Source organism: Carassius gibelio, chromosome A1 (assembly GCF_023724105.1).
Source record: "Carassius gibelio isolate Cgi1373 ecotype wild population from Czech Republic chromosome A1, carGib1.2-hapl.c, whole genome shotgun sequence".
NCBI lineage: Eukaryota > Metazoa > Chordata > Actinopteri > Cypriniformes > Cyprinidae > Carassius > Carassius gibelio.
Genome location: NC_068371.1, coordinates 32722666 through 32741429, shown reverse-complemented (window position 1 = coordinate 32741429; position 18764 = coordinate 32722666). Strand labels below are relative to the sequence as shown.

The window sequence follows — 18764 nt, the reverse complement described above, 5'->3', positions numbered from 1 at the left end:
ATTATTGCTCTTGATCTTATGAAATAAATTGAGCTCTTTCCAAATGGGCACTTATGTTGATTTTCTGGTGTCTTAATTCTAAGATAACTATGACTTCCAACTTACATAATGGTATGCTTTTGAAAAGACAACCTACAAAATGTGTCTCAACAGTTTGTTGCCAATGATGAGAATAGAGCTGTGCATTTTTTTCCTGCCCTTCCATCCCCAGGGGCCCAGTAGAGTCCCCTTGAAGAGCAAAACAATTAACATTCCAAATGGCTGTAAATCAAAATCTGATTATAGTTTCAAAAAGAAAATTGGTAGGACAACTCATTATGCTATGTTTACTAAATAATGTTTGGCACAGCTTTCAAACATTCATAGAAAAGTGCTATACATGTGTTTATAAAAGTACTCTTAGTAAAATAAAAAATGTCAGCCTGCCTCTCACATATGTCATATAACTTTGCACAATAAACATGCTTAGATATCCCTTTGTTTAAAAAAAGAAGTATTTTTCACAATTTCATTATTAAACATTTTAAACTACATTGCCCATAAGCCTTAGCCATTCTATCGATGGAAAGTGAAAGTCATGGCGCTGTTTTTTGTAGTTCAATTAAGTTATGTTCAGGTTTAAGGTTAGGATCTCGGTAAAGAGGTAATTTCACAAAATATAGCAATGCACCATTGTTAACTGAAGGTACTATTGACGTAATAATTACAGCAAAATTTACTTTGCAACATTAAACGTTTTTTAATTTGGGCTAAAAGAAAGTCCAGTCACAGCGAGTCCTCGAGTGCCAAGTGGATTTCAAAGCCAATGAAAATCCAGTTGAGCAGAAGCGACACCCTTACTTGTCCATATACGGCCATTCATGACAGGCTTTTCCGGGTTCTTGTGGTGAATTTATTTTCACCCACTAAATATAAAACTAAAATGACGGATTTGCATTGTGGGGTAAACCTGATTCAGCAATAGATTTGTTGATTACAGTTATTTATTTTCAAACAAGGGCCTCATATTTGCGATTATACACATTCTTTACCCTAATATTAATGTACAATATTTAAGCTCAACATTTTTGCATATACTGTATGAAAAAATAATATTATATTTATATATTTATAGTGTATTAAATGTATACATTTAATCACTTGTGTGTTTTTTGGAGATGTATTTACAATCTTGCAATTTTTAGCTCTACCAGTTAAACTACAGAAAAAAAGGAAAATAATAATAAAAATAAATAAATAAATACAATTTAAAAAACGGGTGGGTGACGTGACATGGCAGTTTTGCTGTCTTCAGTGTCAAACATGTATGAATGCAAAATATATTTGCCAAAAACCTTCTCAATATTGTGCAGAACATTATGCTTTATGTGAACATATTCAACATTAAAACAGTTCATAACTAATTTTTTCAGAATTTTCAACCAAACATAACAAAACTCATATGCTGTGACTGTCCGGCCCTTGTTTCTCAAAGTGAGAACTTGAATAAAACAAAAAAAAATAAATGCAAAAATTCTCAAAAAAATACAGACAAATAATACAGATGTCTATTTGTGAGCCTACTCTTTTCAAAGTCCAAGCATAATGTTTTGAGTCAGTTCTAATCAAAAATATTTTGTCACACAAATCAAATTCATATGGTGTGACACTATTTTGGGATATTTGAACGGACAACTGTTTTGACACGCTTGGGATGGAGAGGACCTTCTTCAGCAATGTTGTACAGAACTAGCAGTGTATTTCTACTGTTCAACCTGAGGTGAGTCATCATTTTTATTTTTTCAATAAATCAGATCTTGTTGGCACTCTGACAAAAGTCCCACTTCCAGATGTCTTTTGGTGTGACACATTTTTTTATAAAAATGCAAAAGAAATGTTATTATTTTGTCATAATTATATGTAAATCTATGCTGCTTTGTTATAGCTAGCATGTTGTTAGTATGCTTATGTGTAGCTACAAGACTCAAGGTTGTGCTAAGTGCAGAAAACATCATATGGTGTGACATGTCTGCCTGTCACGCCATATGATTTGATTGTCACACCATATGATATGAATTGTAATTCCCTGCATATATAACAATAAATAACAATGTCCAATGTATGTTTTGTCCTTTTAAAAATTTTTTTGGGTCAATCATCACATAAAAGCTGTAATTATCCACCATCGATTGTGTTTAGTTTAGTTTAGTTTTATTCGGTGATACAGATTTCTAGTTCATCAGACAGACACAGCAGATCCCTTCACAGAAAACCTTAGAATGCTGTTTAAGTCTAAACAATGTTGTCTTCATTTCAAACCATTCATTTCCTTTTTTTTGTCAACTTGAGGCAGATAATGATGACAAGTGCAGACAGGACAAAGAGATACAGGGAGAGGTTTGCTACGTGGCCTAATGGTTAGAGGGTTGGACTCCCAATCGAAGGGTTGTGAGTTCTAGTCTCGGGCCGGACGGAATTGTGGGTGGGGGTAGTGCATGTACAGTGCTCTCTCCACCTTCAATACCACGACTGAGGAGCCCTTGAGCAAGGCATCGAACCCCCAACTGCTCCCTGAGCGTCGCAGCATAAATGATGAACACTGCTCCGGGTGTGTGTTCACAGTGTGTGTGTGTGTTCACTGCTCTGTGTGTGTGCATTTCGGGTGGGTTAAATGCAGAGCACAAATTCTGAGTATGGGTCACCGTACTTGGCTGAATGTCACTTTACTTTCACTTTCACAACTCTCTCCAAATTTGACTGGCTTATGACTGGCTTATGTACAATGGAATCTAGATGAACTGATTTATTTGTGGATCCACTCAGCTACGTTGTATGTTCACGGTTCATATGATATTAAAAAATTGGTTGTTTTACTTATTTTAATACATATTGCAGACCAGTTTTGAATTGAAATGAAATTTGATACACAAACATATGTTCATATGGTTCATACAATATTAAAACAATGTTTGTTTTATTGTTAAATATCAAATAAATCAATAAAATTTGAATATTGCCTTGCAGCATTTAAGAGTGGTTAAATATTTCCTGCCATATGAGTGATCAGTACTCACCAATAAGTAGGATAATACATGGTTTGCATTGACACATGGCGACATTATCATATGGTGTGACACTATATCATTTGGTGTGACATTCTAAATTGTGAAAATAACATACCTTTATTAATGATAAAACCTGAAAATGTTCATGGAATACATAGAAAATAGTATCAGCAAGAGTCACAAATATTTTTATAATTTTCTAGCAAGGTTTGTCACAATAAATAGAAAATATGTTGAAAGACCGACGGCATAGGTCTCACATTGAGCAATGTTTTAAAAAATAATACACAAATTTAATTAATTTTCACAAAACTATAATGGATCACAGTTTAGTTATGATAAATGACTTTGATAAAGTGAGTAACTTAAGAAAGATATAATCCATTTTCAGTTTATATACAATTATTTTCATGTCACACCATATGACGATTCTAAGCACTAATGCAACAAATTGTCACATAAATTCTGATTCCAATTGAAAATTTTGAAACAACATATGTTTCTATAAAGATGAGAGTTAGTAGAACAAAAGTCAACCATTTTTATGCCTGTTATTTGAAATTTTTGAAAAAACACTTTTTTATGGTACATATGTCACTGACCCAAACACAGGGATAATTTTTTTTTAGTAATTTCCATATCAGTGTTTATTGATATGTCAAACTTTTCAGACAAACAATGCAAATAACACCATTCTTTCTGTCTAGTTTGTCACTATGAAGAAATAAAAACAAAAAAATAATATATTATTGTGAAATATAACAACTTTTAAAAATTACTGATTGATAAAGTAACTAATAGGTACAGACAGAATTATGTAATAGAAAATCCCTTTAAAACTAAATTGGCTAATATAAAAATATATATATAAAATAAAAAAAATGAATAAATAAATAAAAATTGTCAATTTGTTTGCAGAGAAGTTTATAAAATGCCAAATAATATTTTTACAAACCAGGAGTTGCAAGGCACCAGCTGAAATCATATTCTTTTCATTCATTTAAAAGTGATTAACTAATTAGAAAAATATTGTTAAGACTAATATTTCACATGATTACCTCTTAATCTCCTGTAATCACTGATCGCTTCTGTTGTGAACATATGCAAGACAAACTAAAACGGTTATTAATAATTATATTTTATAAATCATTTTCAGCTGGAAAATGCATTTCTATCATTAAATGACCTTAAAGGTCACACACACACACACACACACACACACACACACACACACATATATATATATATATATATATATATATATATATATATGGCATATAGAATACAGTAGGTGGGATGGTGATAGTGACAGGAGTGTTCACAGTAGAGATGGGAGTGTTGACTAGAGGAGAAATAATACAAGTAGACATGCTAACGACTGAGAGCAGATGTGCCACACAAGAGAGAGTGATGTGGATGCTTTTGGAAGGGCTGCTATTGTGGAGAGCTGATGGAGAAGGACTCAGTAATCTGTCAGAAATCCTGCAAGACAGGAAAAAATTGAATTTATAACATGATGAATAATTAAAACATTGACAACAAATGAAAGTGACGTGACATACAGCCAAGTATGGTGACCCATACTCAGAATTCATGTTCTGCATTTAACCCATCCAAAGTGCACACACACAGCAGTGAACACACACACACGGAGCAGTGGGGATCATTTATGTTACGGTGCCCGGTGAGCAGTTGGGGGCAGCGCAAAAAAAGTCGTATTGCCGGGCCGAGACTCAAACCCACAACTTTATGGTTAAGAGTCAAACTTTCTAACCACTAAGCCACGACTTCCCCCTAGCAACGGGCTAGTGGTTAAAGACAACATAACTGCAGCGTGTATAATAATAAACAGAACTTTATCATTTGTTGGTAGCGATGCTAAAATAGTCATTATAGTTATTGTTCTTGTTGTAAACACCTTTAAATGATCTAATTTGGTCAAATAAATTAAAGACCTGGGGCCGGTTGCATAAACTGCTTAAACTAATCTTTAAAAAAGTTAGCCATATAATTTGATTTACTCTAGACTTGTCATAATTGTTTAAAGTCAGTTACAAAAACATAGATTGGTCCAATTTTTACTAAGAAATATGATTATCTCTTGGTTAACTGCTAGTTGGTCACAGTCTTAACATAATAGCTATGTTTACGCAACCGGCCCCTTTTGTGTCACATGACAAGTTACACAGCATTTCCTGACACAGTCTGCATGAGAGCTGAGGCGATGGTCAATGACAGCAGGAGGAAAAGCTGGAGAGTACGCTTGTACAATATCATATGAATTTGCTGAAATTGTTTGAATTATTAATACTTTGACATAGCACAGGGTTTGTACTGATGGGGTCGTGAGGTATTTAAAAAAGTAAAAAACATAAAATTCGGTGCAAAATGTAACTGCAGTAAAGTTCTGTCGAGGTGCTCAGATCAACACAGACGTACCTCTGGAAATATCTGCCTTAGCAGCTTTTGGTCTTCTCCGTAAACACACAAGATGGTCAAATTCATCCCTCTCCACAAACAAGGTTTGACAGGCCCATGGTCTTCCTTTTCAGCTGGAATAAAGAAAAAGTAACAAGTTGTTGTTGTTGTTTTAATACATACATGTTTAGACAGTGTGTTAGAAATGATCTGTGAACAAAATATTTGAAAGGAAGGACTATAAGGAAGGTTATTAACATAAAGTAAGGATAAATTAATTAAAGTAAATCAGTTATAACTACATATCTTCAACATTACCTGTGTCGAACCTTTGAAGGACTTCATCTTCACTGGAAACTTCTTCAAGTTGAGCTTCGAGTACAAGTTCCCTGTTAATACAAGAACTGATCAAAATCTGATTCTGAGCTGTGAAAATATGCCATGATGAACAAGAGAAAGAAAGAAAAATATGTGTGACTTATTTATGAATTACAGTTCAGAAAAATAGGAAAGGAAAATGAGAGAGAGAGAGAGAGAGAGAGAGAAGAGAGAGAGAGAGAGAGAGAGAGAGAGAGAGAGAGAGAGAGAGAGAGAGAGAGAGAGAGAGAGAGAGAGAGAGAGAGAGAGAGAGAGAGAGAGAGAGAGAGAGAGAGAGAGAGAGCATCATAAAGAGCTGCTGGACACTGAATGTTGTTGTAGGAGCTGGAGATGTATGTGATATGAAGAAACTGCAAAACTGAAAAAAAAAAAAACACTGAATCACAATTACATTACAAAAAGGTATTAAAGGCATGGCATTGTGGTTAATGATTTTTAACTACAAATACCACAGTAAAACAGTTATCATGGTAAAAAAAAAAAATATGGTAAGTGTTGTGGTCACTGGTCATTTCAGATTCGTTGCGATTGCCACACATTCGTTCACTGGCATTCACAACATATTTGTAAAGAAAACGTCAAACTGCACTTACTATGACATTAATTGCAGACAATCAGAACAGTACCTTAAAAAATAAACCATAAAATAAAATTGTTTACAAACCTGGACAACAACGCATGGTAAGATGTTGGGTCACGCCTCCTTTTTTTGGGTGGTAACGATGGTAACGACAGTCAAAGGTCATTTGATGACGACACACCCGACAAACGAGACTGTCGTAATACGGCCGCTAGAGGGCGCTTGATTTTAAAACGTAATAATAGGTCGTAATATGCTGCTTGCACAAACGACCTATGTGGTCGTTTTTAAGAGGAGGACAGTCTCCAATTCATGTGAGTCTCACACATCCTATTAACCCTTTCAGCAAACACAGCGCAGAGCTCTGTTTATGTTGGTTTGGAGTTACACTCGGCACAATTCAAGTCCTCTGAAACTGTGTAAAGAAACACATCGAGCGTAAACACACACACACACACACACACACACACACCGAGTCAGGACATTAACGGCAGATCTCATCTAGCAAGCAGTGTATGGGCAGAACAAGGGGAATATATGCTGTGCTAAATGTTGAAGTGTCACAGTATTGCTCTTCATATTCAGTTCAATACATGGAGAGAGCAGAAAACATGAAGTGTGAATCAAACCAATGCCAAGTAAACATGAACGCTGCACAGAGGAGTGTCATCTTATCTTCTCAGTGTGAGCACATCAGGTCTGTAAGTTACTGACCATCCTCAGCTGAACCAGTGACCCTAAAAGAAGACATCTGAACACAAATGGAGAAAGCAAGGAGGTTCGGTGAGGAGAAACACAAGCTCTGTCTTGCTCCTCAGCAGCACACCACTATCTGTGAAACCTGCGTTAACTGCTTCAGACAAACACAATCCTTTCAGTTTCTGAGCCAGATGTGTCATATTAAAGCCGTTTGGAGCGGGTCACACTCATTCAGAGAAGAGCAATGTCTCAGATGACCATCCTTTGTGTCTCTTATCAATATGAACATGTGCAATGCGATCTAATACTGGTTATAAATGTAAGTATAGTTAACAATAGGATTCATGCTGTCTCTCATATATGTTTCTTCAGATTATTAAAAGACACTCGAGGTGTTGAATCATTGATTTCAGAGAGATTTCTGACTCAAAGACAGAGTTGTGTTCACTAAAGCTGAAGATATCTCTCGATTATCGTCTGCTCAGTCCATCTCTGTTCACAAACACACCTGGAAACTACATTCTGTGGAGAAATAACATTCATTATATTAAAACATCAGTCTTTCTAAACTCATACCACCAAGACGCTCTAAACTGAGTTGAGTTTAGCTCTAAACAGTAACTTTAAAATAAATTGGTTAAGACAATATCTTCACAATTCTTCATCTGTCTGAATATAATTCCTGGCTTTATTTTCTCTATATTGGGCGTCTTATAATTTCTCTTGATGTGTAATTATAAAACTGAAAAACTTTCTAAATTTGACCAACAAGTTCTTGCTCCTGGAGTCTTACACAGAAACACAGTTTTCTGATCTGGAATAAAGCCAATATTAGTGTAGAAATAAGTCTTTATTTAGTCAGCGTTGGTTTAGTAATGGGTTGTTCTCAGTGAGTCAGTGATTGAATAATGATGGGACTTTATTAGGGTTTCCAGACTTTCTCTGAAGATCCAGAATTGCTCTTCCATTAAAAGAGTTGAAGGCTCTTACTATAGGGCCGTTCCTCAGGTGTGCATGTGCTGTTCACAAGCAGTGTTTCTACATCCACACTTTCTGTCTGTCTCTAACCTCAACATACCTCTGTCAGCTTTAAAGCCTGACAACTACACTATTAGATCCTGCTTTTTACAACACAATATCTTCTTTTCTACTGGAACAAGATCTTTAATAATGGAAGCTGGACTCAAGTTTGGTCATTTCCTCAAAAATTACTCCTTACAAAATATGATTAAGGAAATATTGTATCAATTAATTCATAGAGTTTATCCAACAAAAGATTTCCTACAAAAATGTAAAATTCATCTTTCTGATTTGTTTTGCTCCTGTCATATATAATTTATCTAAAATCTAGTTTTTATCTCTCCTCTTCTGTCATATTAGGTCATTTATTTATTACATTTATTAATCTCTTGAATCAACTGAAATGCTTTTTCTCTTTTCATTTTTATAAGATTTTTGCTAAATGTAATTGAATACTCTCTTGATTTATGTTTTATGTATTCCCATTTAATATCACTTGGCATTATTTTTACTGTAAATTCAGCTATTATTATTTTAGACAAGCACAAAAGTGATTTAGTGAATCTGTATTATATTTCCATTCAGCTTTAGTTTTAGAAGATGTCTTCTTGTGTTCTCAGATTAAATTGGTTACACTAGGATCTGTTAAGAGGCTCCTGAAATACTACATTTAGCTGCAGAACCTGAAAGAGTCTCAGATCCAAGACAACAGTCAATTCTGGATTTTAGTGGCTTTTGTTTTGAACCATGAAAAGTGTCTGGAAGTGGCTTTAATTTTCTCCATGTATCAGTTCATGAATTTGATGAATAATAGAGTTGATATGAGAACTACTCAATTCAGAAGGATGTCTATCCATGAATTGGTCTGGTGTGGTGTTAAAATCATTCTGTAGGATATCTAGCTCTGAGCTCATTTATAACATCTGTTACCGTCTCCAGAAGACACTTATTATATCCAGACACATGAACTAAGATCAGAAATATTTCATCTCATTTTAACACTACTGCGAGTCAATGACCAAATAGTCCTTTACTAGAGATTCTCTTGATAGAAATACACTTTCTGATCAAATATAGCAACTTACATTATATTGATTCAGTTGAGTATTAGATTATACTAAATCAATTCAGTAAAATAATATTAATAATGGAAAATCATTTACATTTGATACTCTATTTGGGTAATACAGATGTGTATATAAGCGTGTGTTTTGCATTTAATTATTAATTCTCTAAAGATCTGTTTGACTTATTTCAGCAAACTTTAACAAATGTCTTCATCTAAGAAACACACAAATCGATCTTTTCTCAAATGATGTATTCCTCAGTTCATTCCCTCTCTCCCTGGTCTCCTACAATAAGAGCTGATTGAGGATTGGTAGAAGACCTTTCTAGTAGGACTTCTTCAACAGTGACTGAATAGAGGCGAGTTCCTGAAGCTGTATCTGTAGAGTCTGTCCTCGTCTTCAAGACTAAAGCTCTCATCAACTGAACTGAATCACTGCAGCTCCTCCTAAAAGAGTCCCAACACAAAACACATAATGTGTAATTACATGATCAGTTCTGTAGCAGAGAACCAGACTCTGATGAACTTGAAGTCTGAGAACAAGGCTCCTTCTGGAAATTATAACCAAATATCACGTCTGGAACAAGGCCAGTAAATTAATCTCCTTTGGTCTCAAACTAAATATGGTTCTGTAGATCTCATCTCCAAAACCATCAGGGCCAACAGAATCAAGAAAAAGTATTTCCCTCTACAAACAAAACCTGCAATCAATGGGTTTGTTAATATCCACGAAAATCAAACTCACTAACCCTACCTGTTGAATTTGGAAATATTAGAACTAGAAAGATGAACAGAAACTGAACACAGATCAGATCGTAATCAGATTCATTTTCAATATTCAACCATAAATATTTGACTAAAACTTGACTATTAATATCCGTTTGCATGAACTTTAACTTTGAAACTTTAACGTTGAAGGGTTTTATCTATTTCTCAATCCTGGTTCTTTCTCTGATATCGTGCTGAAATCATGAAGGAACATTGTGCTCTGAGAGTTACCATCGTGTGTTGATGGAGGCGTTTACCACAGTTTACTTTACCGATTGAGAAACAGTTTGTCAGAATATACCCTGACCGTCGTGACTAGCTGCTTGATTTGTTCTTGATTCATCGTACTATTGTGTTGAAGCAGTGAGTCACATCGTTGTACGAAAAACACACCCCATATTAACAAAAGAGTGTGAGATTGATAGCAGCTGATTGACAGTTTTGCATTAATTAAACGTATTGAATTAGAAAATGAGTTCTGATTGAAGAGGAATAATTCATATTCCTTTGTTTCACCTGTCAGCATAATGCAGTATGGTACAATATCACTACAATAGTATGTGTAAGGTCTAATGAGTAACTACAGTCTGTAGTTAAACTAACTGTGTGTCTGTGTAAAACTAACATGAAAGACATACTACAAAAAACATGTTGATATTGTAAAACCTATAGAATATGTGCTCGACTCCCAAAACAGAAAATATATCTTTTCAATACATCTCTATACTACAATCTTTACAGCAGATCCTGAGTTGTCAAACATTTTTGGAAAAAAACAATCAACTCCTCCCTCCTCATTTCTTTGTTTATTATATTAATGTTTCAGTACATAACAATCATTATATCATGGCTTGAGTTAGAATACAAAATGAGATAAAAATGCAAAATTATACTTCATAATATTACATTGTGTGTGTTTGCGCTCTCACCAAGAGCCTCGAGGTGAATCAAAAAAGAGAGTATCTCCTAAAATATCTTACGGTGTACCTCGGGAAGATGTGGACCATCGAATCAAGGAGTATCTGCTCAGTAGTTTTGGATTAATCACTTAAAGGGCTAGTTCACCCCAAATTAAAAATAATATTTAATTACTTTTTTCAATAATTACTCTTCTTCATCTTCCACACCCAAAATACTTTCGTTTTTTAAGATAGGTTTGATGACAGAATGTTGTCAGATTTCATTCAATAGTCAAAAAGTTCATAAAGAGATCAGAAAACTAATCCATAAGAATCGAGCAGTTTAGTCCAAATTTTCTGAAGATAATCGATCGCTTGTTATGATGAACAGATTCAGTTTAGTCTTTTACTTGCATGTAAAGATTGATCAGAATAACACACAAACTGTTAAAAATTGCTGTAAAAAACGGCCAAATTTCGACAGTAACATACTGTTTTTCTTTAAAACTGTTTTACTGTTTTCGAGAAGGTAGCCTGCTGCTATATATCGTAAATTAACAACGTTCAAAGTCGACACTCAGCGTCTGTGTTTTAAATCACACCCTACACCCTCATTCACTATTCCCTACATGAGTTTACTAATATAGTCCACCTGACAGACAGAATGAAAACTAATGAGTGAATTCAGACAATGATCAACAGCTGCTGTTAACGAGTAGAATCACTGAAGAAAAGAGAAACAAGACAAACACGAACTACAACTGACTTCAGCCACAGCTTTAGATGAAATCAACTGAAGATTTAAACAATCAACAAACAGCTTTACCAGCTTCACTCATTACTAACCAGACTGACTTTATTTCTATCAGATCAGAGATCAAATGATCTTATTGAGAATTACAGAGATTTAGATGATTTCGTTTCGTTTGATGTCACCATTGTGGAGATTAGTGTTTGCTTTAGTTAGGCACCTGACCCTTGACTTTTGTACTTTAAGTTTTGTTTCATTGCTGTTTTTATCTGTATGATACATATATTACAGCAATATTAATATCTATAGTCAAGTGATTATGGCTGTTTCTGTCAGGCATGATCTACTAGATTGACTTAAAGTGTTGCTGTAGTAATCAATTATTAATTTGTTGTTGAAATATGTGAGTGAATTATACTTTTTTTGTTTCTTCAACTTTATGAGCATGAACCGTAATGTGATAACCAGAACATATGGAGTTAACCACAGCTTGAGTTTTAACTATTTTGGGCAGCACTGTGCACTACACTCAAAGAGAGACATCAACAATCAGCATATGAATCTCAACAATGGTGACAATCAAAAGGTTCATGATGCAATGCATGCTGGGTACCAGCACAGGATAAAATTCACCCATGACTCCCAGCATGCATTGCGGCATGAATAAATCATGCCCCTGAATTGTTCACTTATTTTCTTGATTTCTTATGTGCTTATAATTTTGCTTTTGTCTGAAGTTTTAGTAGCATGTTTTGTGATGTTCAGAACATATCTGTTTATTTATTTTGTGGATTGTCACCATTGTTGTGATTCATACGCTGATTATTGATGTTTCTGTCTAAATTTCAGCAAAGGTTTTTTTTTTTGAGTGAAATTGTATTAATAGTCTTTCATAACTTTAGGCTCAACTGTTTTTTCTTATTTTGCTGTAGTATCAATATTCAATAAGAGAAGGGACACGGGATTGGATCAGAAATAATAGTGTTTGTTCTTGTCAATCTATAAACAACAATACCAAAAAAATATATATATATATATATTTTTTTTTTTTTTTTGCTATGACAAGTTCCAAAGATGCATTGTTACAGCATGTAAAAAAAAAAAAAAAAAAAACGTAGTTGTTGAAAGAGTCACGTTCAAGAGCCCAACTAAAGTAAACACTGATCTCCATCATGGTAGTGAAAAAAAAACACCTAAACCTATTTAACTCTCCATAAGTTCTTCTGTAGACATCTGACAGAAATAAAGTCAGTCTGGTTAGTAATTTGAATCTGGTGAAGCTGTTTTAGGAGTTGTTTAATCAGATCTTGAGATATTTATTTTATTATTTTATTTCAGTTGATTTCATCTAAGGTAGTGGCTAAAGTCAGTTGTAGTTCTTGTGTTTCTCTTTCCTTCAGTGATTCTGTTTGTTAATAGCAGGTGTTCATCACTAATGCTCAATCATCAATTAATCACAGAATTATCTTATTAACTTCACTAATTCAGTGTTACTCAAACACTCTGTAGTGTGCACACATTATAAGTGTTCATTTAAAACTGAGGATTTTGTTGTGGAGTTTAAAGGGTTAAAGATTTAAGATGAAGAAAAAACAGCATGAAACATAATTTAACAGTAATAAACTGTAATTAATTTACAGGAAACAAACTGTAGAAAAACGGTTATTTACTGGAACCCTGCTGCCACCCCTGCTGCCAGTAAATAACTGTTTTTCTACTGTTTGTTGCCGTAAATTAATGGTTGCCACCAAAATAGTGTTTTTCTACAGTTTGGTGCCGTTAAGTCAAGGAAAAACAGTAATATACTGTAAAATGTAAATGTCAGATTTACCAAATGAAAAAAAAGGTAATTTAACTAAAATATTTGTGAACATCCATAGAAAAAAATGCATGCAAAGTCATACACTGATAATGAGAGTAAATACTCAACTCAGCTGTATTAATGTGTGTTTGCACAAGAGAGATCTGTTAGTTTAATGTAGTTTGGTTGTTCACCATTGTGCTGGAGAGTAGAGCCTGTGCTTCAGTCAATGATGAGCCACAAATTCTGATGATCTGCTGCTTTATATAAAGACAGTAAATATGGAGTAGCTGATACAGTGAAGATCTCTGTGTAAAGTACTTCAGCACATACATGTGCGGTGTAGATGACAATGAGCTGCAGTGATTTGAGTAAAAGTCATGCATTTAGTTTCTTTACTACTACACATTAAGTGTTTGCATTTTTATATTAAGAAATATTCCTTCTCAGTGGACTCAAATTAAATAAGTTCATAGTACTAACATCGTAGGAATGTTAGCATTTAAACTTGAACTGTTTGAAGTAGTGGGAGTAGAGTTAATTTCCATGGTGGAATTTACGGTAAAATACTGTAAAAAAATAAGAGTGGTAAATTAATGGTTGAAAGCTGTAAATTAACAGTACTTTACTGGAACCCCTGCTGCCAGTAAATTACTGTTATTTAACGGCACAATTTTTTACAGTGCAAGATCAACCTCTTCTGGAAGCACAGATGTGCTGCATAACACACGAGAATGAACCTCATTGATTACACCAATGTTTGAGCTTCCAGAAGATGTGTGTTGTGTGTTATTCACACTCAGTTCAGCTTCTGCTTATGTTCGCTGATCAATGTTTACATGCGACTAAAAGACCAAATTAAATCTGTTCATCATAAGTGATCGATTCTCTTCAGAAAATCTGGACTAAACTGCTTGATTCTTACGTGCTGGTTAATAAATTGTATATTATATTTTTGTAGAACACTGTATATTATTGAATCTAAATCACATTTTTAAATATGTTTTACTTCAGAGCTTCTTGGTTGAAGTATGTATACTACTGTATTTGGCACAGCATACTTTTTGAAGATAGATATTATATAATACTTGTACCAATGCTTTCTCAAACACACCTTTGAGGCTCTACAGAAAATATTCATGAAGAGAGAAACCCAGAAAATGTGTTCAGTCTGAGCGTCAATCTCTAAGTACTGGAGCAATCACAGACATTTGGATACAAGATGTGTTTTATTGCATTAGATCTTATATTCAAATATATTCCATGATTAATGGAAGGGGGCTTTGTTACATGTAAGTAACATCACAATAAACATTGAGTTCTTTCCAAGAGAAAATTCCTGTCTTTATTTATAGTAAGTCAACTAAATTAAGCATTTACTGACAATGTTTGTGTTTTATTTTAAGTGAACTTTTTTTTAAATATATATATATATATATATATATATATATATATATATATATATATATATATATATATATATATATATATATATATATATATATTAAAGCAAATTTAGCTTTTATTCATGGTAAAAGTTAAATTGTAACAAAGCCAAAAATATATATTGACCTACATTTAAGTGGTTTTATCTTGTGAATAAAGAAAATAAATTGATTTAGGTGTTATTAAAAATATAGTTTGTACTGAATCAGAAATGTAACTTAAGTAAATGTAATAAAATACTTTGTAACAAATTTACAGCAATTTATTTAGTTTAGTACAAAGTAAAAATTATACTTGGATGTTATGGTAAATAGTTAGTTTTTCCAAAGTAAAAATTATTAAATTGTACCAAATTAAAAAATAATGATCTGGTTTCCATAAAAAAAAAAAAAAAAAAAAAAAAAAAAAATTATATATATATATATATATATATATATTAGGGGTGTAACGATACGCGTATTCGTATTGAACCGTTCGGTACGACGCTTTCGGTTCGGTACGCGGTACGCATTATGTATACCGAACGGTTCGTTGGAGTATTTAATTATATTTGAAAAAAAAAAAAAAAAAAGAGAGAGAGAAATATAATGATATGCGTTCAACAAGGTAGCCCAATAACCCAAACAACGTAACAGGCAACGCCCCTGACACTCCCGAAGAAGAAAAAAACACCATCTTATATGTTTATGTTAGACTCCTCAGCAGGCGCTCGCTCACTCAGTACGCGCTGAAGGCTTGTTGCAAAATAGCCAATGCGTTTAACAGACTAGAAATGAGAAGATCCTCCAATAACCAACAGGTCTGGTGTTTGGGTGCACTTTGGATTCCCTTTAAGCTATAATGGTGATGGCAAGAGAGTGGTGGATAAAAAAAACAACGGTATGTCGCATCTGCAACATGACAGGGTACACCAGCGGGAATACAAAAAAAAAAAAAAAAACACCAGCGGGAATATCTGGGATATATGCGTCAGTACTATCTGGGAAAAGACGAAAAAAAAGGAGAAACATGCACGCAGCAAACTATCCCTGCAGCATTTAGACACTATAGCTTACAGGGAATCCAACCCAAACACCAGACCTGTTGGTTATTTTAGGATCTTATATTTCTGGTCTGTTAAATGCATTCGACATTTTGCAACGAGCCTTCAGCGCGTGCTGAGTGAGCGAGCGCCTTAGGGGCCGTTCACATATCGTGCCTAAAAACGCATGGAAAACGCTAAGCGCGTCTTTCTCCTCCTTTCCAAAGTGCTCGGGCAGAAGCGCTCATGAGGCGTCTGTCTTTGCTAAGCAACAATGACGTGCTCTCTCCATGAGACGCGGAAATTTCAGCGAAGGATAAATGGATTTGCAGCTCTAAAAATCGCTTGCAGTAGCTCTGCTACTAAATTTATTTCAAAATTGCAATCCATATACAACTATGATCAGCTGATCCTTCATCTTGGCTGAGCTCTCAACGTTGTTACGGGAAAGGATGAAGCTGATTGGTTGGTTCTTGTCACATGACCTGCGGTGCACTTGCGGCATTCTGAAAAGTTGAGATGTTTTTACATTTTGCTGTATCTAAAACGTATCGAACCGAACCGAACCGAACCGTGACATCAGTGTATCGTATCGAACCGAACCGTGAATTTTGTGAACCGTTACACCCCTAATATATATATATATATATATATATATATATATATATATATATATATATATATATATATAATAATTGAACTTTGTTTCAATGTAATATTTTATCTTGGGAAGAAGAAATGTTTTGATTTATTTTAAATTAAAATTTTAAGTTTCGACCAAATCAAAAAATGTAGTTTGAAAAAACTATTTACAAATTACATCAATTTTCTTGGGTTGGTCCAAAGTATAATTTCTGCAATGTACAGAAGTCCAACAGGCCAGTGAGTGCTTCATGAACACCTGATGAACAACTAGTAAAGTTTACTAAAACACCCTTCATAAGACTGAACTGAATTAGACATCAATTAGTCAGGGTTGTTATAGTTAACTACGACTAAAGCTGAAACCATTAAACATTGTTGTTACTTGAAAAAAATGTTAAAAGAAATAATATATAAAACTTTAAACTTATTTCAGCTAGTAACCAAGGCTGATGTATAAAAGCATGTACAAGCATGAAATACACCGTTAGACAAATATAAATGTAAATCTTGCTCTAAATTAGCTGTGAATGTGAAGATTTCCCTGCCATTAGACAAACAGAACCTGAGATGTATTTGTATTGTTTCTATCACTTAATATTTTGAAGACATCATTGCTGATCAAGTATAAGCCATTTTCTTCTGGTATCATCTAGAGGACGAGCCTTCGCTCTAAATGTAGAATCAGACGATGTTAAAAGTGGAAAAGCTTCTCTTCCTGAAGAATTGAGATGAGTTTAGCTTTCACAGTATCATTGTGTTTACGAATGATCGCACAGATCTTTCTCATGCCGTCCTGACTGGTTAAACTCTGTATGATTTCTGAATATTGTTCCTCATGAATGAGTTGGTGCTGACGCAGTTTATCTGCAATGATCTGGACATCTGTAACTCTCTGAATGAGAACTGACCAGTGGTCATCAAAATATCTTGCTTTATCTGCCTCACTCTTCAGACGTGTCTCATCTCTCTGTGTCTCGTCTCTCTGTGGATGATTCTGATCAAACTCCTCTTTCTCAAGTGTTGTAGTCCAGACCTCCTTCTTGTCCTCCTCTCTGGTAAGACTCATTTGAAGATTGATCTCCAGACGTGTCTTGATTACGATCTTGAAGAAGTTTGGGTCAGTTTGTCTTCTGAGTGTGATCCCTTCTTTGGGATTGACAGAGGCACCAGGAACATCGAGACTGTGTGGAGTTTTCATCCGAAAAGCTCTGTCAGGTCTGGGATGCAAGATCCGATAACCCGATTCTTCATTCTTCTCAACTTTTTCTTTTGCACGATAATCAGCTGGAAAAAAGTAGACATGTAAAATGAGAGGATCTTTAGAGCGCCTGTAGAGAAGAAGATCGCAATGTTCGTCCCATCGCAGTATCCAGCTTATAATTAATGTTTTAAGAGAGAAGGATGGTTGGACAATCTTAGCATGGAATCGTGTCAGCTCCACAGCTTCTGTGGTTATTCCCTCATCTTTTACACTGAGGACGTTCACAGCATCTCTGAGGGCATCTCCAGACTCTCCTAAACAGATGTAATGTGGCAGATGAACTTCCTCCAGTTTCCCTGAGATCACCGTCACGTCCATCACTGGAGCGATTCGGTTGCACTGCAGTCTCTCCAGCTCTGTGTTGAGGAACCGTCCGTCTACGGTGTGATACTGAAGAGTGACGTCACCATCACAGACCCATCTCATCCTGGTCCTGAGACACTCGTAACGGCCCGGTCCAGTGCTGACCCTGAACTTTGACACTCCTTCATCTGTGCAGAGCGACGGCTCAATCTGATCCCACTGATCAGGATCAGGATCAGAGATATGAACACAAGACTGACACTTCAGCAGAGGCTGATATCTGAGCACAGAAGATCTGAAAACAGAAGGAAAGAGTCAGATGTCTGTCTTACACACAAACAGGGAATTCATTCATTAACTCATGAATAAAACTCGCCAGTTAACCTGTGCCCTCATAAAGAAGAAACTGAAAGAATAAGAGTCTGAACATCAGTAAAATATCAAACTCTACTTAAAACAACAGCAGCAAATACAGCTGAAAGAGAAAAACTAAACCTAACAACTTCTGCCTTTGTGTAACATTCACCATCAGAAGATTCTGTCAAATAAACTTCATGTGTTGACATCTATATTCAGCAGATCTTAAAAACATTAAAAACATACTGGAGTCTCATTTTTGTGACGGGGAGTTTGACAGAGAAAGGGAAGCTAGCTCGTATAAATT

At 34.8% G+C, this 18764-nt stretch overlaps 1 protein-coding gene and 1 long non-coding RNA gene across 28 annotated transcripts in view; both read right to left on the bottom strand.

Moving 5' to 3' along the window:
• The window catches only part of LOC128017649 (protein NLRC3), a 228406-nt gene that overhangs the window by 51658 nt on the left and 157984 nt on the right, over positions 1 to 18764 (bottom strand). For 20 of the 27 annotated variants that reach the window (XM_052603487.1, XM_052603267.1, XM_052603353.1 and 17 more), the window contains one exon: positions 16622 to 18395. The exons of the other annotated variants lie outside the window; for them this stretch is intronic. In XM_052603487.1, coding sequence (XP_052459447.1) covers positions 17228 to 18395 — 1168 coding nt within the window. In that variant the 3' untranslated portion in view covers positions 16622 to 17227. Of the gene's footprint in view, positions 1 to 16621; positions 18396 to 18764 lie in introns of those variants that run through there. 27 annotated transcript variants of the gene reach the window in all.
• Positions 4296 to 6723, bottom strand: LOC127938310 (uncharacterized). Its single transcript, XR_008148669.1, has 4 exons — positions 6505 to 6723; positions 5781 to 6198; positions 5484 to 5596; positions 4296 to 4526 (listed from the first exon to the last, which is right to left on the bottom strand). It is a non-coding gene; the product is annotated as an uncharacterized LOC127938310 (long non-coding RNA).